The sequence below is a fragment of the Populus trichocarpa genome, chromosome 18, assembly GCF_000002775.5.
Source record: "Populus trichocarpa isolate Nisqually-1 chromosome 18, P.trichocarpa_v4.1, whole genome shotgun sequence".
NCBI classification, from domain to species: Eukaryota; Viridiplantae; Streptophyta; class Magnoliopsida; order Malpighiales; family Salicaceae; genus Populus; species Populus trichocarpa.
The window spans coordinates 15,640,903-15,668,864 of NC_037302.2; the positions used below are offsets into that span (position 1 = coordinate 15,640,903).

At 33.5% G+C, this 27,962-nt stretch overlaps 2 protein-coding genes and 1 long non-coding RNA gene across 15 annotated transcripts in view; 2 read left to right on the top strand and 1 right to left on the bottom strand.

Annotated features, from left to right (window-relative positions):
• Positions 1–15,881, bottom strand: part of LOC127904738 (uncharacterized) — a 131,325-nt gene extending 115,444 nt beyond the window's left edge. For both annotated transcript variants that reach the window (XR_008058141.1, XR_008058140.1), the window contains exon 1: positions 15,798–15,881. This is a non-coding gene — a long non-coding RNA (uncharacterized LOC127904738). The remainder of the gene's footprint in view (positions 1–15,797) is intronic.
• LOC112325466 (probable disease resistance protein At4g27220) overlaps positions 1–16,514 on the top strand; it is a 210,283-nt gene extending 193,769 nt beyond the window's left edge. For 4 of the 12 annotated variants that reach the window (XM_052449244.1, XM_052449245.1, XM_052449242.1 and 1 more), the window contains exon 3: positions 13,215–16,443. In XM_052449244.1, coding sequence (XP_052305204.1) covers positions 13,221–16,391 — 3,171 coding nt within the window. In that variant the 5' untranslated portion in view covers positions 13,215–13,220 and the 3' untranslated portion in view covers positions 16,392–16,443. Of the gene's footprint in view, positions 1–12,315; positions 12,464–12,732; positions 12,880–13,214 lie in introns of those variants that run through there. The other 8 variants (XM_052449237.1, XM_052449236.1, XM_052449238.1 and 5 more) reach the window with 5 other exon arrangements.
• The window catches only part of LOC18110956 (putative disease resistance protein At4g10780), a 77,120-nt gene that overhangs the window by 40,388 nt on the left and 8,770 nt on the right, over positions 1–27,962 (top strand).

The window sequence follows — 27,962 nt, forward strand, 5'->3', positions numbered from 1 at the left end:
TTAATATAATATTAAATTAAGAGTAAGCATTGTTGTTTTAATTGGATTAAGCTTAAGCTATGTGTCTACTTAATGACTGATGTGTTCATTATATTACCTGGAAGACATTTATTTAGAGAGTAAAACATCAAATGCAAGACAGTGGTGGAGTGGGAGCTTCCTCCGTCCCTTTATGGAGTTTTCATACGTAAACATTCATGTGAAACTCTTGTGATTAAAAGTAGCTCATTGATATTAAAATTAATTATTTTTTTTTTGTAGTTAGAACAGTTGTCAATTAAGATTTTTTTTTTCTCTATCAAAATCTGACCACTCTTTTCCTCTCTAGAATTAAAAATCTAAAACTAAAAAAAAAAAATTAGACTAAAATTGTCTTTTTGAAAATTTGAGGGATTGAATATTTATAACTTGAAAAGCATGAGGACCAAAATGAACTTTTCATGCTTATTTTTAAATTACCACCCATTTTATCGATCCATTTCTTTTAATTTGATTCTTTTTCTTTCAATCTTATATGGGCTCAACAAATTTAAAGTAATTGTGTTTAAATCTTATATGAATAGTGTTTTGGTTCTGCATTGTATATGCGACGACGCATTGAATTTCCTATAATAATTAGAGTCATTGCAATTTGCAAGCAACTTTATGTTTTTTTGATCTAAAGGAATAGACTGAACCATATTCACCTAATCCTCAGAAAAAAATGTGTCGAATTGTCAAGAACACCAGAATGTTCTTCTGCCTTTAGTGTCGTCTGCACTTGATGAATTGAAATACCAAATGCATAAAGAATGGGAAATTTTACGATTTTATAATCTATTTTTACCATTTAAATTTATATTATATTTTTCATATCATATAAAAAATATATTTTTAACAACTTTATTACGTTCAAAGTAACACGCCGTCATCTTCTCAATGATATTACACATGCCTGCGACAAATGTGTGGTTTGGCCTTTACCACATCTTTTATTTTCTCCTCCTTATTTTGTCTCTCTTTTCATAGAAAAATAAAAAATTGTACTTTTATTTTGTTTTTGTATTTAATTTATTTTTTATATTTTTAATTGTTATATATTTTATTTTATTTTAAAAGTTTTTCCTTCAATTTCATACCTATCATTCTTTTAATTGCTATTTTTTAATTATTTTTCTAATTACATTTGGTTTTTAATTTAATCTTTTAGCATTTGATTTCAAAATATTTTTATATCAAATTTAGTCATTATTTTTTTTTATTATTATTTTGTTTTGAAGCCTTTTATTTTGTATTTTTTTTTCAAATTCATCCCTCATTATTTTGTTGATTTATAATTTTGCTTTTTTATTTTTTAGAGTTTGTTTTCTATGTGGTTGGTCCCTAGCTCATGAGCTTTTTTTATTGTATTTTTTTTAAATCTATCTCTCACTATTTTGTTGAATCTGATCTATATCTTAGGCTTATTTTTTTAAAATTGAATTTTTTTTCTCTTTCATCTTTATATATTTTTGATTTATTGGAGGTTAGTTTTCATACCTTTATTTTCAACTTCTTTTATGTTTAATTATCTTAATTTTATGCTCATATTTATGAATTTAATGTGTTGACAGGAGCGAAATAGATGAAAAAAATTTAACTTAGAATGTGAAAAATCTTAAATATTACGGTGCAATAATACTGCACTATCAAACAAGTGAAATGAGACTATTCAACACTTCAAGAGCATCAAACATCAAGGAAGATCAGTGTAGTCTTAACTAAAATATTCACTTGCAACTTTTCCTAGTAGTCTGCATGCTGTAATTCTGGCCTTTCAAAGACCAATATTTTTTTGATAATTTCCTATAAATTAACTCTTCAGGTGTCAAAAATATATGCAGTGAAACTCTATATAAACTTTTTAAATAATTGACAAAAATTAATGTTTTTATAGCGTAGATGGGAGATGCATGTTTGGCCATTGCAAGATGTTCTGTAGCAAAAAATCTAGTGAGAAATTTATGAAAAATGAAAAAAAAAAGTGCAAAAAGTTATTCTAAATTAATACATACAATGCGTATGTGGAATTTTCTTAGCCTTGGCATGACAAATTAACAGTAGTGGTTTGTGGAAGAAGCCGCCAACTACCATCGATCAACTAGTATAGGTGAGGGGTGGTATTAAAAATAATTTTTTAAAAATTAAAATATTATTTTAATATATTAAAAAAAAATACGATCATTATTTTAATTTCAAACATCCCTGAAGAAGTGTCATTGCCATGATAAATTTGACAGTAGTGGTTCCAACTTCCAACTGCAATCAACCGATTAATAATTGCGAGGGAGTGATCCTCTGTTTTAAGGTTGAATGTATCTCATCATTCCACAAGACACTTCATTTCGATGCTGATTGGTTATGAGTAAAAGTTTTAATTTTTTAATTAATATTTTCTTTTATTTTTTAAGATATATGGTGATGGTATAAAAAAAATAAAAAAAAAATTATTTTCATATATTTTCAAATAAAAAATATTTTTAAAAATAATCTTTACCATAATCTTTAATATTTCACACCATACTTTTCTCTTTTCGTGCTCAATATTTTTTTTATTTTTAAATATTTATATTTAGTAATAGTTTTTTTTTTTCATTATGATTTAGGTATGGTTGTGAAATTCATGATAATATATTGGATATTTAGTTTTTTTCCATTCTGGGGTCATTTTTTATTTGTAATTCATATGAATTATTAGTTATTTAGTGATTTGGGATAACCTAATCAAGTCGTGTAAAGTATAAATTACATCGCGGCTTGAAACGTAGAAGAAAGGTCAAGCAATATCCTTATGGGATTCTTCTCATTTCCATCGCGGCTTGAAATAGAGAGCCCAAATAAGCAAGGGTAGTCTTGGAATGGTCGACATATAATTTTATGGCTGAGGTGGAAAATGCATGTTAGGCCTTTGCAAGATGTTCTCTGGATACAATGAGTTGCTAGGGAAGATTACGTTCAATGTATCTCATCAGTCCAAAACACACTTCATTTCACAGTATCCTTTTCATGGATACAATGAGTTGCTAGGGAAGATTACGTTGTTCACTGGTAATTTTTTTCCCATTTCACTAATATAAAACGAGAGCCTTGAAGAAGTGGTTGATGTAAATTTTCCTTGTTTTTATTGGATTTTTTTTGTGTTATTTTGAATTTTAAGTCAATTTTCTTTTATTTTTATGATTTTGATCCCATAGTCTATTTAAAATACATATGAGTTTCTCATATGTGATCTTACCAAATCGAACCCACCAACCACACCTCATAAACAGATGAGTTTCTCACCAAACTTGACACTTTCATGCATCAATGCTTTGGTGTCTTCTCTTTTGATCTTCGTTGTTGAAGTTTTCCCCTCTTCATTTTTGTGCAGACATGAAGATGTGAATCACTATGAGTTGAAGGCACCACATCCAAAAATGGCTCACCCCTGGCCAGACCACTTCCCACTGCAAGTAGCCATGGGTGCAGCAGGTGACGATGCTGAGGCCAAATTAGTGCACAGAAGGTGGACTAATGGTACCCTTAATTTCTTATGCTTCCTACCAGTTCACAGCACCTAAATAAAATCTTCATCAACATTACAAGTGCTGCTGGAATCCTTGTAGGCTGACATTATTAGCTATAAAATGATAATCTTGTGGATAATTATATGAAAGTACCCTAAACTGAAAAGAAAAAAAGGTATTCAAAGTAGATGGTTTTAGAACTTAGTTAATTACAACAAATTCTAAATTTTTAACAAATTTGTTATATATCGAGATGATTTCTTATCTTTAATAAATAGATCCATTTTAATAATACATTGCAGTTAATTTATCCCTAATTTCACAAATCAACTCGTAAATACTTGTTGCATATATAGTTCACATATGCAAGCCAAACACAAATAAAAATTCTTTTTCTTGAGTTTTCTTATTCCAGCTTCCAAATTCTTATTTTGATTAGTAATGTAAAAAATTAATTATTTTTGTTAGATTTATTTTTAATAGTTTTAATATACTAATATAAAAAATAAAAAATAAATAATCTAAAATAATTATTTTAATATAAATAATCTAAAATACATATATTAGATTCCAGGTGGATTTCCAGCTAATATGAACGTCAGCCAAGCCATCATCAAGAAGAGCAAGGTAAAACAAAACTCATCAATTGGGTCCCTAATATTTGAAACAAATGAAAATTTACAAAAGCAATAATAATGAAGAATTTATATGTGAGAAAGACTGATTTTGGAATCTGAATCTCCCTATGATGGATCAGAATTGCATAACATAATCGCCTTATTACATATTTTCTTGGTAAATATCTTTAGAAAAATCATTATTAGTTGTAATATTGGGAAAGAATTATATTGAACTGATTTACATTTATTTATTTGTTGTATTCAAAATAAAAATAATATATGTCACAGCAATTCTGGAAACCAGGCACCAAGAAACCCCGCATCCTCGAAGAGCAAGAAGGCGGTGTCGTTTTCTTTGCCCCCTCTCTCTTCCGCCTCCTCTTCCTCCGGGTTTGGATATGCAAGTACTGGGAGTCAAAGGCAGAGATTGATTTTTAAGCTGATGGGAATACATTCACCTGATGGAAAATTCTAAGGATGCATTGGAGTCGGGACTTTTAAATGCCAGTATTATCCAAGGATGATTACCAAAGGAAAGGTTTTAAATTCTGCCTTCCATGCATGGACTCTAGCCTCAGCATTCCGAATCTTACCATCTGTTTTAAACTATGTGTTTGAGTTGCTTGTAATCTTCAATGAATCGAAATAATCGAAATACAACCAATGGAATTTCGATTAGCTTCCTTAAAAAGTTTCAAACCTTTTTACATTGCCTGAATAAGGGTTTCTTCATTCAGTCTGATTCTTATTAGTTTGATGACGTGAATTTAACTAGCCTTTATCTGAAAGTTTTGGGAGGTTTTGAATTGAATGATAAGGAAGCACAGATTATCAGAAAGGTTTAAGAGATTTGGTGAGGGAAATTAGGGAATCAATAAGAAATTAGGCTTAGAGGAAGACTAGCAATTAAAGTCATTGCAATTTGCAAGCAACTTAATGTTTTTTTACTCTAAAGAAATAAAACAGAGGTGCGAATCCCTTGTGCTTTCTTTGTCCTGTATGCAATGATTACTCTCATGGAAACCACCATGCAAACTTCATGTCACTTTCTGCTTTATTTATTCACACTAACTATTCAACGAGTTCACATTACACTGCTTTAAGTCCTCGAGTCTAATGAATTAATGAAGATAGAAACTTCAAAGAAAATCACTTGGCTAGAAATAACATACTTCAGTACTGGAGTCTGCAGCTAGCATGGATAAAAAAACTATCTCCTTCCTTGTTAGAGAGGGCTCTGACATTGCTTCCCATCTGGCACACTGTAACTTGCAGATCCGTTTGGCTTTTGAGCTGTGGACTCCCCATCACTTCAACTGATTTGTTGTTTCTTTGACCACAAGATGTTGATTGTCTAGGGAAATTCCAAGGACGCATTGGGGTCAGAACTTTTAATTGCCAGTATTATCCAAGGATGATTACATACTGCATGCTTCTAAGACAAATAAAAAATGTATCAGTTCATTTAATGTATTAGTTCTAATTAAGTCATTAAACATATTTGCTAGTTCGTGATCATTCCAATTTTCTTGTTGCTGCTGTTGTCCATTAACTCTCGTATTTCTTGACTTATCTGTCAGTAAAATGATTAATGTTTCTTTCAATTTTTATGCCTGCATAACGTATCAGGATAAATACAGCATTAGTGATGCGATCCAATCATTAAAGAATCCATTGGAAGTTCCTGTTAGTCCAGTTACTAGGTTTAGAGTCAGCTAAGAAGTTCAAAGAAGCTTTCAATAGACTTCTTCAGGAGACATGGGCTAAGATAGACTTCAAGAGGATTTGTAATAATAAAGAGCAAGCCTTGATTAATCTGATTAATGTTCAAGAGGGGCTTGTTGGTAGAACCAAGACCATTACACAAGGATTGAGAGAAGAAGACTAAATTCGGAGAGTTTAACCTTTTGTTACTCTTTTGGTCATAATTGGAGCTATAGATATATTTTTTATGTGATTCAAGTTGTTCTGAAAACTAGACTTCCATACCTTTCCAACGGTATATGGCATGTCTTCTAATTCATTAAGATGAGAGAGAACCATTTGTTTTAAGTTGAACTTTTGCTGCTGCTCCCATACAAAATGCGGAAACAACAAAATTATCTTATTTAATTTGTTGGGCTATCAAACTTCATTTATTTTGAGAGGAGACATTTTATTTAGGTCTTAGACTTGTTTATTTTAATTAGTTTGGGCTAGTTTTAACTTGGGTTGATTATTATTTAAATTAGGCTTATGTGAGACCCATTAGGAAAACTAGGGTTTTGGCTTGGAGTTTAAATATTCTTTAGGAATAATTTTAGGGCAGACTTGTGATGATATTTTCAGCATTGTAGCTGATTTTTTGGTTGCTCAATCTTGGTTCTTGATTGAACTTTCAACTCTTCAAAGAATTGACTATTTTTTGTTGTGAATTTATACTTTCTTTGCTCGTCTCCAGGTGTAGGCGTTGTGATCGAATTGGTTTATATTCTTGTTGCTTTTGAGCAAGTTTTTCATTGTGATAAGCTCATTCAAATCTTAACAAACTTGGATTAGATTGATTTTGAAGTCGTGAATTCCATTAAATTCCGCTAGGATTCGTATCACTTGGTATTGTTGCCGACAAGAGTTTGAAAAAGCCTCTCTATACCTCTCCACGTTTGAACAAGGGAGAAGTTCTATATTTAGAAACACATTCATGCAGGTACTCCCTCTCTTTTTTTCTTTTTTTTTTGTGCTTTCTAATTTGAAAAAATATGTTAAAAAATAAAATAAATCATAAAAACACTAAATCTATATAAGTTTATGTACATCACAAACAGATTTTGGAGCTTAAAAAAATTCCCTTGTGAAATAAATTAAATAAATATGAAGTTTCAGTTTTCTTCATCTTATGTTCTTATTTTTTGAGAGGGTCCTTGGCTACTAGAAACAAGAATCACACCCCTATGGGTTCAGTAGCTTTATTCAGCCATGCCATCTCAGATTCATCCAAATAAGGGGCCAGAATATCCCTACATCTCCCATGGTAGCTGTTAAGCCAATTTATCACTTCAGGACCTAGACGGGTAAAGTCGATCATCTTCGTTTGATATGAATTTTGTGCTCGAAAGATAAGTAGCCCTATTGTCACCAAAATTGAATTTTGTATCGGCCTCCTTGACGATAAGCACATTCTCCAATCTTATCCCGAAGTTCCCATCCTCATAGTATCCAGGTTCATCTGTTACAGTCATGGAAGCTAATTACGAGCATGTGGTCTGTTACAGTTCACCAAAATCCTTCATGTACATTTAGGTATGATCCAATACCATGACCAGTGCCATGTCGATAATCAAGAGTCCAAGACCATCCTTCCATAAAGGAATTCGAGCAAGAATGTCAAGGGCATGACCGTTAGTTCCGTTGAGAAAACAAGCATTACCCAAAGCAATGTGACCCTTGAGAACCTGGTTTGCTGGAGACGAAGTTGATGATGGTGTCCTGGCTAGCCAATGCTACCCCCTGTTTCTGTTCTTTGTTTTTTTTCGGTGTTTTTTGGTTTTTTATCTATTAAATATAAATTATATCTTGAGAATTCATCTAATAATTTAAAATATTAAATTAAAATAATTCTTTGACATATTCAATCTGATAAATACATTTTGCCTTAAAAAAAAAAAGGGCAGCACGCGTTTTTTTCAATTATGGAAAAAAAAATTATTTTTTTTTTTCCTGAGAAGAAATAACGATCCATCTTAATTAAAGGCCTTCAGATTTCAACACATGAAGGGATGCATACATATCCCAGGAATTAACAATGGAGGAGGGATAACTTTTAATTGCCACTGATTTCTTGACAAAACGCACCGTACTAAGCTGTTGTTAAGCCGTTACTTATGCGCACCGTTTCAATAAATTGTAATTCTCATTACTGAGAAGGTTGTCAAATCAGCACCATCTTCTGCTCTGCCTAAATATCGTGGCAGTTGTAACAGAATGGGCATGCAAAAAATGAATGAGAACTGCTGTGGATTCCCTCTTTTCTCTCCGTCTTTCTCTCGCTCCCGCTCTCTCCTTCTCTGTCTTCTCAATCTTTCAGGTTCAACACATATTGGAGGATTCTTAATCGGGTTGTTACCTATAGATCGTACGTGATCTTATACACATGTGATGTATGCAGGAATAATATTGGTCTTTAAATGGTTTTATTTCTTAAATAAATCAAAGAATTTAAGTTCTTTTCTTTTCTTTTTTTGTTTAAAAACAATCTACTAGACTACTTTATCCGTACCAAAGTATTTGAGCAATCGAAACAAAATTATTGTGTCACGGCCTGATTCTCGGATCCATAACTAACACATAGACAAGATTCCCTTCCAAGATCCTATACTTATATGAATATAAAATATACATATTTAAAAGAGACTTGAAAAGAAGGTACAACCTGTAATGTTTTGAATTAAAAGAGATAGGAAAAGGCAACAAAGCCCTTGGAGGCTTAAATAGAGGGTATAAAAGAATGAGGGGTATAATGAGATATTCTGGACAGAATTAAGGATTAATTATGGTCAGAATTTTAGTATAGTCATGGATTTATGATATTTTTAGTTTGGTCTTTCAATTTGACAAAAATTACAATTTGACCCTTAAAAATATGAAAAATTACAAATTGGTCCCTAGCTTTAATATTAGCTTTTGCAGATTGGTTTGATGAATAATTGAGGGTTATTTAGTGAATTATTACCAAATTTATTATTTGTTTTATTATGGATTAGATTTCGGAAAAACCGTTAGATTTTTTAGTTTTTGAAAAAATAACCAGTTTAATCTAAAAATATATATAGGGATCTTATACCAGATATTGGAGGATTCTTAATCGGGTTGTTACCTATAGATCGTGATCTTATACCAGCTTTGTGATGTATGCAGGAATAATATTGATCTTTAAATGGTTTTATTTCTTAAATAAATAAAAGAATTTAAGTTAATCTCATTTCTTTTTTGTTTATAAAAAATCTACTAGACTACTCTATCCGTACCAGAGTATTTGAGCAACCAAAATAAAATTACTATGTCACGACTCGATTCTTGGATCCATGACCGGCACATAGCTAAGATTCCCTACAAGGTTCTATATTTCTGTGAACCCAAACTCACATGCAAACTTATACTTTAAATAACTCAATAGGAGTTCAACGCAACAGTAATAACAAAACTAACTTTATAATATAATTTGATTATCTTAATACAAGACTTAATTCAAATTACACCCAAAAAAACATGTTTTGAAGATCCAACAAAAGTAACCTGATAATAAGTTATAAGCCTAAAATAAATAAATAATATGAGGGTGATTTCAACAACTCAGTGAGTAGGTAACGTTTAATATACATATACGAGCTAGGTAATACAACAATAAGTAATATATATATATATATACACACACACACACACACACCCACGCGCGCGCGCACAACTATGGCTTTATGTTCTTATAAGAAGATTTCTCAAATAGGTCATAACAAGAATATCATAAGGTAAAGCTCCTCAGAAAATCAAAATGTAATAAGCATGAGGCTTCATATTGTGGGATGATCAGTCCACACAGGTTGGTGACTCCCCCGACCAACTAGGGTTTTAGATACGATGTGCACAAAGACTAATACTACGTTGTTAGCATGGGTATTCTGACTGGCATACCATAGGTTCATATCATAATCAAATAAAGATATTCATATTTCAAGGCACAACTTATAACATCAATCAAATGATGAGCTTTGAACTCAGAAGTCAATTCAAAAATATGTATTGGTTCATATCAAGAATTTAGATTTAATAATTGATCATTTTTTATCGTAACAAAAATAATATTCAACATATATTATCAAAAAGCATGATCCAAATCATATTAACAACTTAAATATTTGTACCATATGAAAAATTATTCACTCACTTAACTGAAAAGCAAACAGAACTCGAAAGTAGATACCGAAGGAAAGCCTACTGATGTGTCTCAGGTAGAATATCATGATTATTTAAATACAAAGGAGACATATTAAAAAAAAGACTAAAAAAGAACGTACAACTTATTTAATACACTTAACTAAGAGTTTGTTCCATAACCTTATATGTTTTGAACTAAACTAGTCTTTTTTTTTTCAAAACCCAAAAATTAAACGGTTTTCTTGAAATCTAATTCATAAAAAAACAAATAATAAGACTCGATAATAATTAATTAAATAATCCTTAATTATTCATCAAACCAATCTGAAAAGGCTAATATTACAGCTAGGGACAAAATAGAATTTTAGGAGTCAAATTAATTGGAGGACCAAATTGAAAATATCATAAATTCATAACTATATTGGAAGTTTGCCCATAAATCATTCTCAATTTTGTCTAGAATCTCTAATTATGCTGGAATTTTTGTTAAATTTTTAGGGGTCAAATTGTAATTTTTTCAAATTAGAGGGTCAAACTGAAAATGTTATAAATTCATAAATATATTGGAATCTTGCCCATAATTCACCCTCAATTCTGTCCAGAATCTCTAATTATGCTACAGGGACCATTTTATAATTTTTTCAAAGTTCAGGGACTAAACTGTAATTTTCATAAATTAATAGATCAAACTGAAATTTCATCATCTTCAACCTTAAACTCAGATTTTTTCATAGATTACCTCCTGATTTACCAAAATCTCTAACTCAAACTCATCATTTAAACAGATCATAACTCAAAATCATCATTTTTATCTAAAATCTTTCAAAATCAACTAAATAACTCATTACCCAAAATAATTAACCCATAATATTCAAATCAATTCATCAATCAACTCAAAACAAAATCTTCAAAATCTAATCTTCAACAAAACAGTAAATCAAAGCTAAAAAAACATATTTATACACATCAAAATATAAATATTACATTTTAAACTTATTTTCTCTAACTCTCTTCTCTTTTATTTATCTTTCCCTCTTTCCTCCTCTTCTTCTTCCTACCCTTTTCTTTTCTCTTGCTTGTTCTCACTCTCAAATTTCAAATCCCTCTTTCTTTTTTCCTTCTATTTATACTTAGTAAGGTTTTATTCAATTACTAAAATACTCCTTATTCATTTATATATACTTTTAAACCTTCAAAGGTTTTGTTGCCTTTTTTCCTATTCTCTTTTATTTTCAAAACATTACACACTGCAACTTTGAATATTGGGAAATCTGGCATTTGATGGGAGAATTAAAAAAAATAAAATTAAAAGTGAAGAAAAGTGTGAATTTGATAGGAGAACAGAGGAGTATAGAGCAGCAGAGCCTAATAATTCATAACAATTTTAGGATGTGAGTATAGAGAAAAATTAGAGAAAATAAAGATGGAGGGAGCAAAAGAAGGGTGGCTGATTGTCTTTAGAGAATGCTATTTTAGATTTAAGATTAAAAAAAATACTTATTTATACTTATTTTTTTTAAGTGTTAAATAATGATTTAGTTGAATTGGTTCGGTTAAACCAATTTTAAAAATTAAAAACCTAAACTGAAGTCAACCAGAAATTTTTTTGATTTTTTAATTAGTTAATTTTTTTTCTTTTCAGTTCAGTGTTTTTTTTTTATTTTTTTTATTTAATCAGTTATTCCATTTTTTCCTCATCCCTACTAGCAGCTGACCAGAGTACTGTTATTTCTGGCCAAGTGATTTTCTTTGGAGTTTCGATCTTCATTAATTGTTCTCATGAATCTGGTTTTTTTTAATTAAAAAGTACATAACACCTTTGTTTTAGCATCTAACAGTAGACTCGAAGGATTTGAAGCAGTGTAATTATGTGAACACGTTGAATAGTTAGTGCGAATAAATAAAGCAATAGATTCATGAAAGTGACATTGGTGGTTTCCAGGAGGCAGTGAGACTAGTCTTTGCATACAGCACAAAGAAAGCACAAGGCATTTACAATTATTGACTAAAAACAAGCTTGCTGTTTACCTTTGGTAGGTGGAGTTGTAGCTTCCAGCCAATTTCTATTGACTTCTCCAAAGAAAAAAACATAAAGTTGCTTGCAAATTGCAGTGACTTTTTTAATAGCTAGTCTTCCACTGAGAGAGAGATCTCTCAGTATACCATTGATTTCCTAATTTCCCTCACCAAATCTCTTAAACCTTTCTCATGATCTGTGCTTCCTTTTTCTGATTGAATCGAATCATCACGTATTCTGTTCTTGATCTGTATACCATTGATTTCCTGATTTCCGTCACCAAATTTCTTAAACCTTTCTCATGATCTTTGCTTCCCTTTTCCTAATTTCCCTTTTCTGACTTCTGCCAATCATCTCGTATAGTGTTCTTGATCTGTCTCTTTCTTGCTTGAAAGGTAAATCCTACTTTCTTTTCTTGTTTTTCTACCACTAATTTTGTTTCAAATAAGATTTGCCCATTTGGTTGTAGAATTAATAAGTAGGATTGTAGATTGATCAATCAGGTAGAACTTAATTTTATATGTGTTGCTTGATCTATTTTAGAACTCAAAAGTCATATTTATCTTTGTTCTTACATATTGCCATCAACTTAAACTATTTATCTTGAAAACAGCTGCTCTCAAGGTTTCTTTTGTCTGTTAAGTGCCTCTTGTCAGCTTGACAGGTGACTAGTTTGCCTACTCTTTCTCATATTCTTGTGCTTACATTTTCAGATCAGCTTTCCCAGAGTTTCAACATTGGGGCGCGTCCACACGTTTCCCCACTCAGCAATTAGCTTCAGATTCTTTTGTTAAAATTCTTTTGAATCCAGGTAAAGTGTTTATACTTCATCTTCTTCATTTTGTTGCTGTCTTTGTTTTTGACAAGTAACTATTGTTTGAATCTTTTTAAGTAAAACACAAGTTGTACAAATTTTATTGAGAAACTTTGGATTTTGTATCATCAATAGTTTCCAAATATAAATAAATTGATCTTTCTTAGTTTTATAAATAAATTGCCTTATGGAGTTCATACCAAATTCATTTTTTTTTCTTTTTATATTCTTTGCTGTTTTTAACTTATTATTTTAGTTTCAACCTTTCCTTTTCTGATCGATGTAACTTACATTAATTTTATTCAATATTTTGACTCTGTTTTTATATATAGGGCAAAATGGTTCAATCAAACGACCCATTTTGGCACCATGTTGCGGAGATGAAGTGTATGTATTGTGGGCATCAATTTGCTAAGGATACTTCCATTTCAAGGATCAAATGGCATTTATCAGGAGAGAAAGGGCATGGTGTTGCAATTTGTGAAAGAGTTCCTAAACAAGTTCAAGAAGCAGCTTTTCTCGCTATGCATGGTGCCAACAAAAGACATAAAAGCATAGCAAGTTCAAGCAATGTTAATGATAATGCCATTTCAACCACTCCACAAGAACAAAACAATAATGAAGTCGACAAGTTGGCAGGAGATGCAGGAAAGACACAAGCAGCAGATAGAATGGATCACGCACTTGAAAAACGTATGGAAGAGCTCAGTAAATTGTTAATGGAGGATGATATAGAGAATGGGACTGGAGGAGTAGTGCAGCCTGGTGCAGGAGCTAGCTCTTCTGGAGGGCTTACAGGCGACACAAATGAGATTCCAGGAGACGCAGTACCAACGACAAAGCTGGTGGGTCAAGCATTCAAAGACCATAAGAAGACTATCTGGACTTGGTTGATGCACGATGAAGTTTCAACTATTGGCATCTATGGGATGGGCGGAGTGGGAAAGACGACATTGGTGAAACATATATATGACCAGCTTCAAAAAAGACGAGACAGTTTCTGCAATGTTTACTGGATTACTGTTTCACAAGACACTAACATTAATAAATTGCAAAACAGTATCGCCAGACGGATTGGTTTAGATCTTTCTAATGAAGATGAGGAGCTGTATAGAGCTGCTGAATTGTCACAAGAATTAACGAAGAAACAGAAATGGGTTTTGATTTTAGACGATTTGTGGAAGGCTATTGAGCTACACAAGGTGGGAGTCCCTATCCAAGCTGTTAAGGGATGCAAGCTGATCGTTACAACACGATTAGAAAATGTTTGTCAGCAGATGGGTAAACAACACATAATCAAAGTGGAGCCTATTTCGCAGGAAGAAGCTTGGGCTTTGTTTATTGAGAGACTTGGACACGACACAGCACTTTCTCCAGAAGTGGAACAAATTGCAAAATCTGTAGCAAGGGAATGTGCTGGTTTGCCGCTAGGAATTATAACCATGGCTGCAACCATGAGGGGAGTGGTTGACGTACGTGAGTGGAGCAATGCATTGGAGGAATTGAAAGAATCAAAAGTTAGAAAAGATGATATGGAGCCTGACGTATTCTACATATTGAGATTTAGTTATAACCATCTAAGTGATTCAGAACTGCAACAAAGTTTCTTGTACTGTGCATTATTCCCGGAGGACTTCAAGATCCGTAGAGAGGATTTGATAGCTTATTTGATTGATGAGGGAGTGATAAAAGGGCTAAAGAGTAGGGAGGCAGAATTTAACAAAGGCCACTCGATCCTTAATAAACTTGAAAGAGTCTGCCTATTGGAAAGTGCTGAGGAAGGGTATGTCAAGATGCATGACTTGATTAGGGACATGGCCATCCAAATACTACAAGAGAACTCTCAAGGCATGGTCAAAGCAGGTGCACAGTTAAGAGAATTGCCGGGAGAAGAGGAGTGGACAGAGCATCTTATGAGAGTTTCACTGATGCATAACGAGATTAAAGAAATTCCTTCCAGCCATTCACCAAGGTGTCCCAGTCTTTCAACTCTATTGTTACGTGGAAATTCAGAGTTGCAATTTATAGCAGATTCATTTTTTGAGCAGTTGCGTGGACTCAAGGTTCTTGATCTGTCTTATACAGGTATCACAAAACTACCTGATTCTGTCTCTGAATTGGTGAGTCTCACTGCATTACTGCTCATTGATTGTAAGATGTTAAGGCATGTACCGTCATTAGAAAAGCTCAGGGCACTGAAGAGGTTAGATCTCTCTGGTACTCGGGCACTTGAAAAGATTCCTCAAGGCATGGAATGTCTATGCAACCTGAGGTATCTTAGAATGAATGGATGTGGTGAAAAGGAGTTTCCTAGTGGGTTGTTACCTAAGCTCTCTCACCTGCAAGTCTTTGTATTGGAGGAGTGGATTCCGATAACAGTTAAAGGAAAGGAAGTGGCATGGTTGAGGAAGTTGGAAAGTTTGGAATGCCATTTTGAAGGTTACTCAGACTACGTGGAGTATCTCAAATCTCGGGATGAAACCAAATCACTAACCACATACCAAATTCTTGTAGGACCACTGGATAAGTATCGTTATGGTTATGGTTATGATTATGATCATGATGGTTGCAGAAGGAAAACAATTGTTTGGGGTAACTTGAGTATCGACAGAGATGGAGGTTTTCAGGTCATGTTTCCAAAGGACATTCAACAATTGACTATTCATAATAATGATGATGCAACAAGTTTATGCGATTGTTTATCTCTAATAAAGAATGCAACTGAACTGGAGGTTATCAACATTAGGTGTTGCAATAGCATGGAGAGCTTCGTTTCATCTTCTTGGTTCCGCTCTGCTCCACTACCATCTCCATCTTACAACGGTATATTTTCTGGTCTTAAACGGTTTAATTGTTCTGGTTGTAAGAGCATGAAGAAGTTGTTCCCTCTTGTCTTGCTGCCAAGCCTCGTAAACCTGGAAGATATTACAGTTAGAAGATGTGTGAGAATGGAGGAGATAATAGGTGGAACAAGACCAGATGAAGAGGGGGTTATGGGTAGCAGCAGCAATATCGAATTCAAACTCCCAAAGTTACGATATCTGAAATTGGAGGGATTACCAGAACTGAAAAGCATTTGTAGTGCAAAATTGATTTGCGATTCTATCGAAGTAATTGTCGTAAGCAATTGCGAGAAGATGGAGGAGATAATAAGTGGAACAAGATCAGATGAAGAAGGGGTTAAGGGTGAAGAAAGCAACAGCTGTAGCATCACCGATCTCAAACTCACAAAATTAAGGTCTCTAACATTGAGTGAATTACCAGAACTGAAAAGAATTTGTAGTGCAAAACTAATTTGTAATTCTCTCCAGGTGATTGCAGTTGCAGATTGTGAGAATCTGAAGAGGATGCCAATTTGTCTCCCGTTGCTTGAAAATGGCCAGCCATCTCCTCCCCCTTCTCTTAGAAAAATTGTAGCATATCGAGAATGGTGGGAGTCAGTAGTGGAGTGGGAGCATCCTAACGCTAAGGATGTCCTTCGTCCCTTTGTAGAGTTTTTTGTGTGCTGACGACAGTGCCCTTAATATAATATTAAATTAAGAGTAAGCATTGTTGTTTTAATTGGATTAAGCTTAAGCTATGTGTCTACTTAATGACTGATGTGTTTATTATATCAATAGGTTTGACATTTATTTAGAGAGTAAAACATCAAATGCAAGATAATAATCCAATTAAAACTGACCACTCTTTTTCCTCTCTAGAATTAGAAATCTAAAACTAAAAAAAATAAAGTTTTAGACTAAAATTGTATTTTCAAAAATTTAAGGGATTGAATATTTATAACTTGAAAAGCATGAGGACCAAAATGAACTTTTCATGCTAATCTTTAAATTACCACCCATTTTATCCACTTCTTTTAATTTGATTCTTTTTCTTTCAATCTTATATGGGCTCAACAAATTTAAAGTAATTGTGTTTAAATTTAGTGAGTACATTTCCTCTAACAATGCAAGCGCATGAATAGTGTTTTGGTTCTGCATTGTATTTGCAAGCAACTTTATGTTTTTTTGATCTAAAGGAATTAATAGACTGAACCATATTCACCTAATCCTCAGAAAAAAAAATGTGTCGAATTGTCAAGAACACCAGAATGTTCTTCTGCCTTTGGTGTCGTCTGCACTTGATGAATTGAAATACCAAATGCATAAAGAATGGGAAATTTTACGATTTTACAATTTATTTTTACAATTTAAATTTATATTATATTTTTCATGTCATATAAAAAATATATTTTTAACAACTTTAATTACGTTCAAAGTAGCACGCCATCATCTTCTCAATGGTGTTACGCATGTCTGCGATAAATGTGTGGTTTGGCCTCTACCGCATCTTTTATCTTCTCCTCCTTATTTTGTCTCTCTTCTCATTACAAAAATGAAAAATTGTACTTTTATTTGGTTTTTGTATTTAATTTATTTTTTATATTTTTAATTGCTATATATTTTATTTTATTTTAAATTTTTTTTCTTCAATTTCATATCTATCATTCTTTTAATTGCTATTTTTTAATTATTTTTCTAATTAAATTTGGTTTTCAATTTAATCTTTTGGCATTTGATTTCAAAATATTTTTATATCAAATTTAGTCATTATTCTTTTTATTATTATTATTTTGTTTTGAAGCCTTTTATTTTGTATTTTTTTTTTCAAATTCATCCCTCATTATTTTGTTGATTTATAATTTTGCTTTTTTATTTTTTAGAGTTTGTCTTCTATGTGGTTGGTCCCTAGCTCGTGAGCTTTTTTTATTGTATTTTTTAAAAAATCTATCTCTCACTATTTTGTTGAATCTGATCTAGATCTTAGGCTTATTTTTTTTAAATTGAATTTTTTTTCTCTTTCATCTTTATATATTTTTAATTTATTAGAGGTTAGTTTTCATACCTTTATTTTCAATTTTTTTTTGTGTCTAATTATCTCAATTTTATGCTCATGATTATAAATTTAATGTGTTGACAGTAGCGAAAAAGATGAAAAAGATTTAACTTAGAATGTGAAAAATCTTAAATATTACAGTGCAATAATGCTGCACTATCAAACAAGTGAAATGAGACTATTTAACACTTCAAGAGCATCAAACATCAAGGAAGATCAGTGTAGTCTTAACTAAAATATTCACTTGCAACTTTTTCTATAAACTCTTCATGTGTAAAAAATATATGCAGTGAAACTCTATATAAACTTTTTAGATAATTGACAAAAATTAATATTTTTTATAGCGTAGATGGGAGATGCATGTTTGGCCATTGCAAGATGTTCTGTAGCAAAAAATCTAGTGAGAAATTTATGAAAAATGAAAAAAAAAAGTGCAAAAAGTTATTCTAAATTAATACATACAATGCGTATGTGGAATTTTCTTAGCCATGGCATGACAAATTAACAGTAGTGGTTCGTGGAAGAAGCCGCCAACTACCATCGATCATTATTTTAAAAATTAAAATATTATTTTAATATATTAAAAAAAAATACGATCATTATTTTAATTTCAAACATCCCTGAAGAAGTGTCATTTTCTTGTCCTTGTCATGATAAATTTGACAGTACTGGTTCCAACTTCCAACTGCAACCAACCGATTAATAATTGCGAGGGAGTGATCCTCTGTTTTAAGGTTGAATGTATCTCATCATTCCACAACACACTTCATTTCGATGCTGATTGGTTATGAGTAAAAGTTTTAATTTTTTAATTAATATTTTCTTTTATTTTTTAAGATATATGGTGATGGTATAAAAAAATTAGATATATTTTTAAATAAAAAATATTTTTAAAAATAATCTTTACCATAATCTTTAATATTTCACACCATACTTCTATTTTTGTGCTCAATATTTTTTTATTTTTAAATATTTATATTTAGTAATTTTTTTTTGATAATAAAATAAAACTCTACTAGATAATTCAATTAATGATAAAGAGCCTATAAATAGGCATTACATAGTGCATAATGAACCCACTAACCCACATCACCATTACCCCACTAACCCATGATTCTAGCAACACAATCACCACTCTCTTAGCCACCTAAACGCATTCCTAAAGACTAGGTCCATTATGACTAAATCAACATAAAATAAATAATTAAATAAAACAATGAATTAAATAAATAAACTTTAACACCCTCCCTTAAACTGAAATCTGCAGATAACAGTTTAAGAGAAATCATCCTTCTTCAGTATTCTTAATTACTGCTGATCGCGAACACATTCCAAGTAGACCGCGCAATTTCATAAATACAGCAAGTTTAAGAGGTTTGGTTTGTATATCTGCAACTTGATCTTCACTTCTGCAATAAACTAGGTTGATCATGCCATCATTACTGAGATCTCGCAAGAAGTAGTATCTCACATCAATGTGTTTGCTTCTCCCATGTAACACAGGATTTTTGGAGAGTTTGATAGCTGAGTTGTTATCACAAAATACCGTTGTAGCTCCAATTTGTTGAACCTGTAATTCTTCAAGGATTCTTCTTATCCAAATAGCTTGACAAGCACAAGCTGTGGCAGCAATAAATTCAGCTTCGGTGGTGGATAAAGTAACAATTTGTTGCTTTTTTGAAGACCACGAAACTGCACCTGTGCCAAACATAAAAACAAATCCCGAGGTGCTTCTCCTGTCATCTTGATCACCTGCATAATCACTGTCAGTAAACCCAACCAGCTCCATCTTTTCTCCTTTCTTGTAGAACAACCCAAAATCCTTAGTTCCTTGCAAGTAACGAAGGATTCTCTTGGCTGTAAGCAAGTGCATTTCCGTGGGATTTTCCATATACCTGCTGATTAGGCTTACAGAATACATAATGTCAGGTCTTGTTGCAGTTAAATACATTAAACTACCAACAATTTGCTTGTAAAGTGTGTTGTCCACTTTCTTCCCTCCATGATCTTTGTTGAGCTTTAAACCAAATTCAGTTGGAGTGCTAACAGGATTGCAATCCTTCATCTGAAATCTTTCCAGAATATCATGCACATATTTCTTCTGACCAATAAAAATGCCATTTACAGTTTGCATCACCTCTATGCCAAGAAAGTAATGCATCAACCCAAGATCGGACATTTCAAATTCAACCATCATAGAACTCTTGAAATCTTTAAACATATCAGCATCATTTCCAGTAAATAGAAGATCATCAACATATAAGCAAACAATAAGTAATTTCCCCCCATCTCCAATTTTAACAAATAATGAATGCTCATATGGACACTTATGAAATCCTTCTCTTAAGAAATAAGACTCAATACGACTATACCAAGCTCGTGGAGCTTGTTTTAAACCATAAAGAGCCTTTTTCAAATGATATACTTTATGCTCATATCCGATCTTAATATGACCAAGAGGTTGATCAACAAATACCTGCTCCTCCAAGTTTCCATGCAAGAATGCCGATTTGACATCAAGCTGGAAAATAGGCCATGAATTCTGTGCAGCCAATGCAATTATCAACCGAATTGTATCATGTCTTGCAACAGGAGCAAAGACCTCCGTATAATCAATTCCATACTCTTGCTTATACCCCTTGACTACCAATCTTGCCTTATACTTATCAACTTCACCATTTGCCTTTAATTTGGTTTTGAAAACCCATTTTACGCCAATGGATTTTTGTCCTGGTGGAAGATCAATCAACTCCCAAGTATCATTTCTTTCAATAGCATCGATCTCATCATCCATTGCTTGCCTCCATTTTTCTTCTTTGACAGCACTTTCAAAGGTCATGGGATCACAATCTGCAAACAAAGCAAAATAGGTAATTGGATCTTCAATTCCATTTACCTCATAATCTTCCATCCAAGTAGGCCTTTTACGGATACGAGGACAAGGTGGAGCTGTTGCAACAGGAGCTACTGCCGTGGGTGGGAAATTTCCAGCAGCTGCTCCTGTTGTTGAGTGAATTTCAGCAGCTGTTTCTGAGCAAGGCTGCTGCAAAATGGCTGCTGCTGCTGGCCCCAAAACTGCATCTATTTCAAAATCAGCATGCATAGGCTGCTGCCTATCCCAATCCCAAGTTTGCACTTCATCAAACACAACATCACGGCTGGTCACAATCCTTTTTGTAAGAGGATTGTACAATTTATAGGCCTTGGAGCACTCACTCATGCCGAGAAACACACACTTTTCACCCTTATCATCTAGCTTCTTTCTCTTCTCATCCGAGACATGTGCATAGGCTATGCACCCAAAAATTCTGAAATACTCAACATTGGGTTTCCTCCCACTCCATGCTTCTTCAGGTGTCATGTTCTGGACTGAAAAAGTAGGGCTTCTATTCAGCACATGAATACTCCAATTCACTGCTTCCGGCCAAAATTCCTTTGGGATTTTTCCTCTAGCTAGCAAGCTCCTCACCATGTTGAGAATTGTTCTGTTTTTTCTTTCGGATACACCATTCTGCTGTGGTGTATAACTAGCTGTTAATTCCTTGCGAATGCCATGCTCTCCACAAAAAACATCAAATTCAGTTGAACAAAATTCACCACCACGGTCTGTTCGGAGAGTCTTAATGAGCTTCCCTGCCTCATTTTCAGCTTTAGCTTTAAAGCTTTGAAATACATAAAAAGCTTCCGCCTTGTGCTGTAAAAAATAAACCCATGTCTTCCGAGTAAAATCGTCAATGAAGGTGATTAGATACTTTTTACCTCCATTTGAAGATGGACTAATCGGTCCACAAATGTCCGAGTGCACCAATTCAAGAGCATGTTTTGCTCTCCACGATTTGCCTTGCGGGAATGGAGAACGATGTTGTTTGCTAACAACACAATCTTCACATATTTGTGAAGGAATATCAATTTCAGGAAGACCTTTTACCATATTCTTCTGCTGAAGAGTTTTTAGGCCACTAAAATTCAAATGGCCATAACGGAAATGCCAAAGCCATGTTGGATTCTCAGTTTCAGCAATAAAACAGGGCTGTGATATCACAATTTCTAAAGGAAACAGCCTATTTGAGCTCATTTTCACTACTGCAATTGACCCTCTCAAAGGATCATAAATTTCACAAATACCATTCTTTATAGTTATCTCATACCCCTTCTCTTGCAATTGACCAGCACTCAATAAATTGCTTTTTAAATCGGGCACATAAAGCACATCAGAAATTGTTTCTACAAAACCATTCTTGGTCCTAATCTCAATATCACCCTTTCCTAAAGCATTCACAGTAGAGTTATCACCAAAGCTTACTGTCGAATTAAAATCTTCATTTAAATAAATAAAGGAAGACTTACACCCACACATATGATTGCTGCAGCCCGTATCCACAAACCAAATTTCAGACCCCTGCTGCTGCTCCCGAGACCCCTGCTTCAGCTTCTGGGTTGTCTCCACAGCCATTAGCAGAGTTTCTTCTTCCCTTCTCTCGGCAAAATGTGACATCTCAGCTTTGTCATTGTGTATCCTGGCATAACACTCAGATCGGTAATGCCCAAATTTATGACATCTAAAGCATTCAACTTTGGACTTGTCACCTTTGCCTCTATTTTGTCCCTCAACACCCCTATAATTGCCTCTGTTCCCCTCAACACCCCTAAAATTCCCCCTGCCTCTGCCAAAATTATCAACAGCCCTAAACTGGTTTCTATAACCATCTCCCCTGTCTCGGTTCCCATCTCTACCTCTCCCTCTGCCTCTTCCTCGGAAATTTGAGGAATGAGAATAATTTGTAGCTTTCAGGGCCTGCTCATTAGTATGTGAGCCCCGAATCATTTTCTGCTCATGCACAAGCAAAGAGCTTTGCAGCTCATCAATGGAGAGTTTTTCAACATCCCGGGACTCTTCAATTGAACAAGCTACGTAATCAAATTTGGGTGACAATGAACGCAATATTTTTTCAACAATCACATTATCATCCATCTTCTCACCGTGAAACCTCATTTTATTGCATATCTCCATCGTCCTGGCACAATAATTTGTGACTGGTTCCCCAATTTGCATCTGCAAAGTCTCAAAATCCCGTCGCAAGGCCTGAAGTTGTGCACGTTTCACCCTTGTCGATCCTTGATATTTCAGCTTCATGGAGTCCCATATGTCTTTGGAAGTTTCTTTGCTAAGAATTGTTTCCAAAATGGGACGATCGATGGCTTGAAACAGATAATTTTTCGCCTTCAAATCCTTCAGCCTTCTCCCTTCCAACTCTGTTTTTTGAGTCTCGGTCAAGACGACAGTCACTGCAGGTTCTTCAATTCCAGCTTCAACAATCGGCCAATACTCCTTGGACCGAAGGAAATTCTCCATTAGCATGCTCCAATGGTCATAGTGACCATCAAAACGTGGAATGGCTGCTTGAACAAAGGTTGATTCTGCCATCGATGTACTTGTGCTTCTGAAAAATGGATGAAGAAAATGGTTGAAAAATTGGATTCTCTCGTCTGGTCACGATTTGAGAAAAACAAATAGCTGGGTTTCTCTCTTTGCTCACGATGAAAACGGCAGGAACTGATTTCTGTAATTTGGGTGGGTTTCTCTCGGCTGCTCACGATGGAAATTGGAGAAGAAAATGACTGAAATTTTGATACTCTCGTTACTCTCAGCTGCACACGATGGAGATTGCAGAAATTAGAATTGGGTTTGTGAATTTTGGATTTTGGTTCGATCTCTCGTCTACCAAAGTTGAATTATTTTGGCTCTCTCTCTCTCGTCTGCTTACAAAATGAAGTGAAAGGGATTTTGGGTGTTTTTTGGCTTTTTTTCGCAGGTTGCTCACGGGTAGGGATATTAGGGATGTTGGGTAAGGCTCTGATACCACTGATAATAAAATAAAACTCTACTAGATAATTCAATTAATGATAAAGAGCCTATAAATAGGCATTACATAGTGCATAATGAACCCACTAACCCACATCACCATTACCCCACTAACCCATGATTCTAGCAACACAATCACCACTCTCTTAGCCACCTAAACGCATTCCTAAAGACTAGGTCCATTATGACTAAATCAACATAAAATAAATAATTAAATAAAACAATGAATTAAATAAATAAACTTTAACATTTTTTTCATTAAGATTTTGGTATGGTTATGAAATTCATGATAATATATTGGAGATTTAGTTTTTTTTTCATTATTGGATCATTTTTTATTTGTAATTCATATGAATTATTATTAGAAGACTGAGATTAGTTATTTAATTAGTGATTTGGGATAATCTAATCAGGTCGTGTAAAGTATGGGACGAAAGGTCAAGCAATATCCTTCTGGGATTTTTCTCATTCCCATCGCGGCTTGAAATAGAGAGCCCAAATAAGCAAGGGTAGTCTTGGAATGGTCGACATATAATTTTATGGCTGAGGTGGAAAATGCAAGTTAGGCCTTTGCAAGATGTTCTCTGGATACAATGAGTTGCTAGGGAAGATTACGTTCAATGTATCTCATCAGTCCAAAACACACTTCATTTCACAGTATCCTTTTCATGGATACAATGAGTTGCTAGGGAAGATTACGTTGTTCACTGGTAATTTTTTTCCCATTTCACTAATATAAAACGAGAGCCTTGAAGAAGTGGTTGATGTAAATTTTCCTTGTTTTTATTGGATTTTTTTTGTGTTATTTTGAATTTTAAGTCAATTTTCTTTTATTTTTATGATTTTGATCCCATAGTCTATTTAAAATACATATGAGTTTCTCATATGTGATCTTACCAAATCGAACCCACCAACCACACCTCATAAACAGATGAGTTTCTCACCAAACTTGACACTTTCATGCATCAATGCTTTGGTGTCTTCTCTTTTGATCTTCGTTGTTGAAGTTTTCCCCTCTTCATTTTTGTGCAGACATGAAGATGTGAATCACTATGAGTTGAAGGCACCACATCCAAAAATGGCTCACCCCTGGCCAGACCACTTCCCACTGCAAGTAGCCATGGGTGCAGCAGGTGACGATGCTGAGGCCAAATTAGTGCACAGAAGGTGGACTAATGGTACCCTTAATTTCTTATGCTTCCTACCAGTTCACAGCACCTAAATAAAATCTTCATCAACATTACAAGTGCTGCTGGAATCCTTGTAGGCTGACATTATTAGCTATAAAATGATAATCTTGTGGATAATTATATGAAAGTACCCTAAACTGAAAAGAAAAAAAGGTATTCAAAGTAGATGGTTTTAGAACTTAGTTAATTACAACAAATTCTAAATTTTTAACAAATTTGTTATATATCGAGATGATTTCTTATCTTTAATAAATAGATCCATTTTAATAATACATTGCAGTTAATTTATCCCACAAATTAACTCGTAAATACTTGTTGCATAGATAGTTCACATATGCAAGCCAAATTAACACAAATAAAAATTCTTTGTCTTGAGTTTTCTTATTCCAGCTTCCAAATTCTTATTTTGATTAGTAATGTAAAAAATTAATTATTTTTGTTAGATTTATTTTTAATAGTTTTAATATACTAATATCAAAAATAAAAAATCTAAAATAATTATTTTAATATTAATTAAAAAATACTTTTGAAAATGATCACTTGGCATTACTTTACCAAAACAAACTCTTAATACATATATTAGATTCCAGGTGGATTTTCAGCTAATATGAAAAAACAACATCAGCCAAGACATCATCAAGAAGAGCAAGGTAAAACAAAATTCATCAATTGGGTCCCTAATATTTGAAACAAATGAAAATTTACAATGAAGAATTTATATGTGATTTTGTTTTTATGATTTTTTTTTGTTAAAGATATTTTTTTTCCCCACTAGATTCAAGATTTGTTTCGAAAGATGGTTATTTGTGTACGGTGAAAAAGTCTGATTTAGGAATCTGAATCTCCCTATGACGGATAGAATTGCATAACAATCGCCTTATTACATATTTTCTTGGTAAATATATTTAGAAAAATCATTATTAGTTGTAATATTGGGAAAGAATTATATTGAACTGATTTACATTTATTTATTTATTGTATTCAAAAATTAAAAAAAAAATATGTCACAGCAATTCTGGAAACCAGGCACCGAGAAACCCCGCATCCTCGAAGAGGAAGAAGGCGGTGTCGTTTTCTTTGCCCCCTCTCTCTTCCGCCTCCTCCTCTTCCTTCAGGTTTGGATATGCAAGTATTGGGAGTAAAAGGCAGAGATTGATTTTTAAGCTGATGGGAATACATTCACCTGATGGAAAATTCCAAGGATGCGTTGGAGTCAGGAATTTTAATTGCCAGTATTATCCAAGGATGACTACATACTGCATGCTTCTAAAACAAATGAAAAATACCAAGTTATTAACATAAGCTATCTTCAACTACCAGATCTCCTGGCTTTAATAATAATATAAAAAAAGTAATAATCCCAACAATATGGAAATCACTGTTGTCACTTCCCTTTCTATTATGAAAATTTAATTTATAATTGGTTTGAGTTTCGAATAGAAAGATTTGCCAAAGGAAAGGTTTTAAATTCTGCCTTCCATGGACTCTAGCCTCAGCATTCCGACTCATACCATCTGTTATAAATTATGTGTTTGAGTTGCTTGTAATCTTCAATGAATCGACATATTCGAGTTGTGAATAGTATGGTTCTAACAACCAATGGAATTTCCATTAGCTTCCCTAAAAAGTTTCAAACCTTTTTACATTGCCTGAATAAGGGTTTCTTCATACAGTCTGATTCTTATTAGTTTGATTGCGCGAATTTAACCAGCCTTTATCTGAAAGTTTTGGGAGGTTTAGAATTGAATGATAAGGAAGCACAGATCATGAGAAAGGCTTAAGAGATTTGGTGAGGGAAATTAGGGAATCAATAAGAAATTAGGCTTAGAGGAAGACTAGCTATTAAAGTCATTGCAATTTGCAAGCAACTTCATGTTTTTTTACTCTAAAGAAATAAAACAGAGGTGCAAATCCCTTGTGCTATCTTTGTCTTGTATGCAATGATTACTCTCATGGAAACCACCATGCAAACTTCATGTCACTTTCTGCTTTATTTATTCGACGAGTTCACATTACACTGCTTTAAGTCCTCGAGTCTAATGAATTAATGAAGATAGAAACTCCGAAGAAAATCACTTGGCCAGAAATAACATGCTTCAATACTGGGGTCCGCAGCTAGCATGGATAAAACTATCTCCTTCCTTGTTAGAGAGGGCTCTGACATTGCTTCCCATCTGGCACACTGTAACTTGCAGATCCGTTTGGCTTTTGAGCTGTGGACTCCCCATCACTTCAACTGATTTGTTGTTTGTTTGACCACAAGATATTGATTGTCTAGGGAAATTCCAAGGACGCATTGGGGTCAGAACTTTTAATTGCCAGTATTATCCAAGGATGATTACATAGTGCATGCTTCTAAGACAAATAAAATATGTATCAGTTCATTTAATTTATTAGTTCTAAGTCATTAACATACTGCTATTTCGTGACCATTCCAATTTTCTTGTTGCTGCTGTTGTACACTAACTCTCGTATTTCTTGACTTATCTGTCAGTAAAATGATTAATGTTTCAATTTTGATGCCTGCATAAGGTATCAGTATAAAATACAGCATTAGTATTGTTGCTGACAAGGGTCTGAAAAAGTCTCTCTATACCTCTCCACGTTTGAACAAGGGAGAAGTTCTATATTTAGAAACACATTCATGCAGGTACTCCCTCTTCTTTTTTCTTTTTCTTTGGTGCTTTCTAACTTGATACTGCACCTAGGTTTTGGAGGCATATGGAAAAGAATCTGCTGGTGGACGTGCAGAAGGTGAAATTGCAACTGAAAGGGAAAGAGAAGAATTTAACTATTGAGTCCAGCATCGCAAGAGGATGCTTCAGCCTAGGGCCAGCCCGCAAGTGGCAAATCGCAAAACCCGTTTTAGGTCCCATACTCAAGACAGTGAGGGGTATGTTCTGCTATCCATATGATTGATTTACGATTATTGACAATTACTGTGTAGAAACTTGCTATAAAATATTTGATATGCATGTGGAAATTGCTATTGCAGGAGCTAAGTGTCCAGAGATCTATCCGTCATGAATTCTTTAGTATGTTGATTCTCCTAGATTGGTTAAAGGCTATAAACAGAGTATTTAACAATGCGCACAAGTCTGAAAAACAGGGGAAAACGCAATGTTCAGTAGCTATCTGGTGTATGTGTTGGT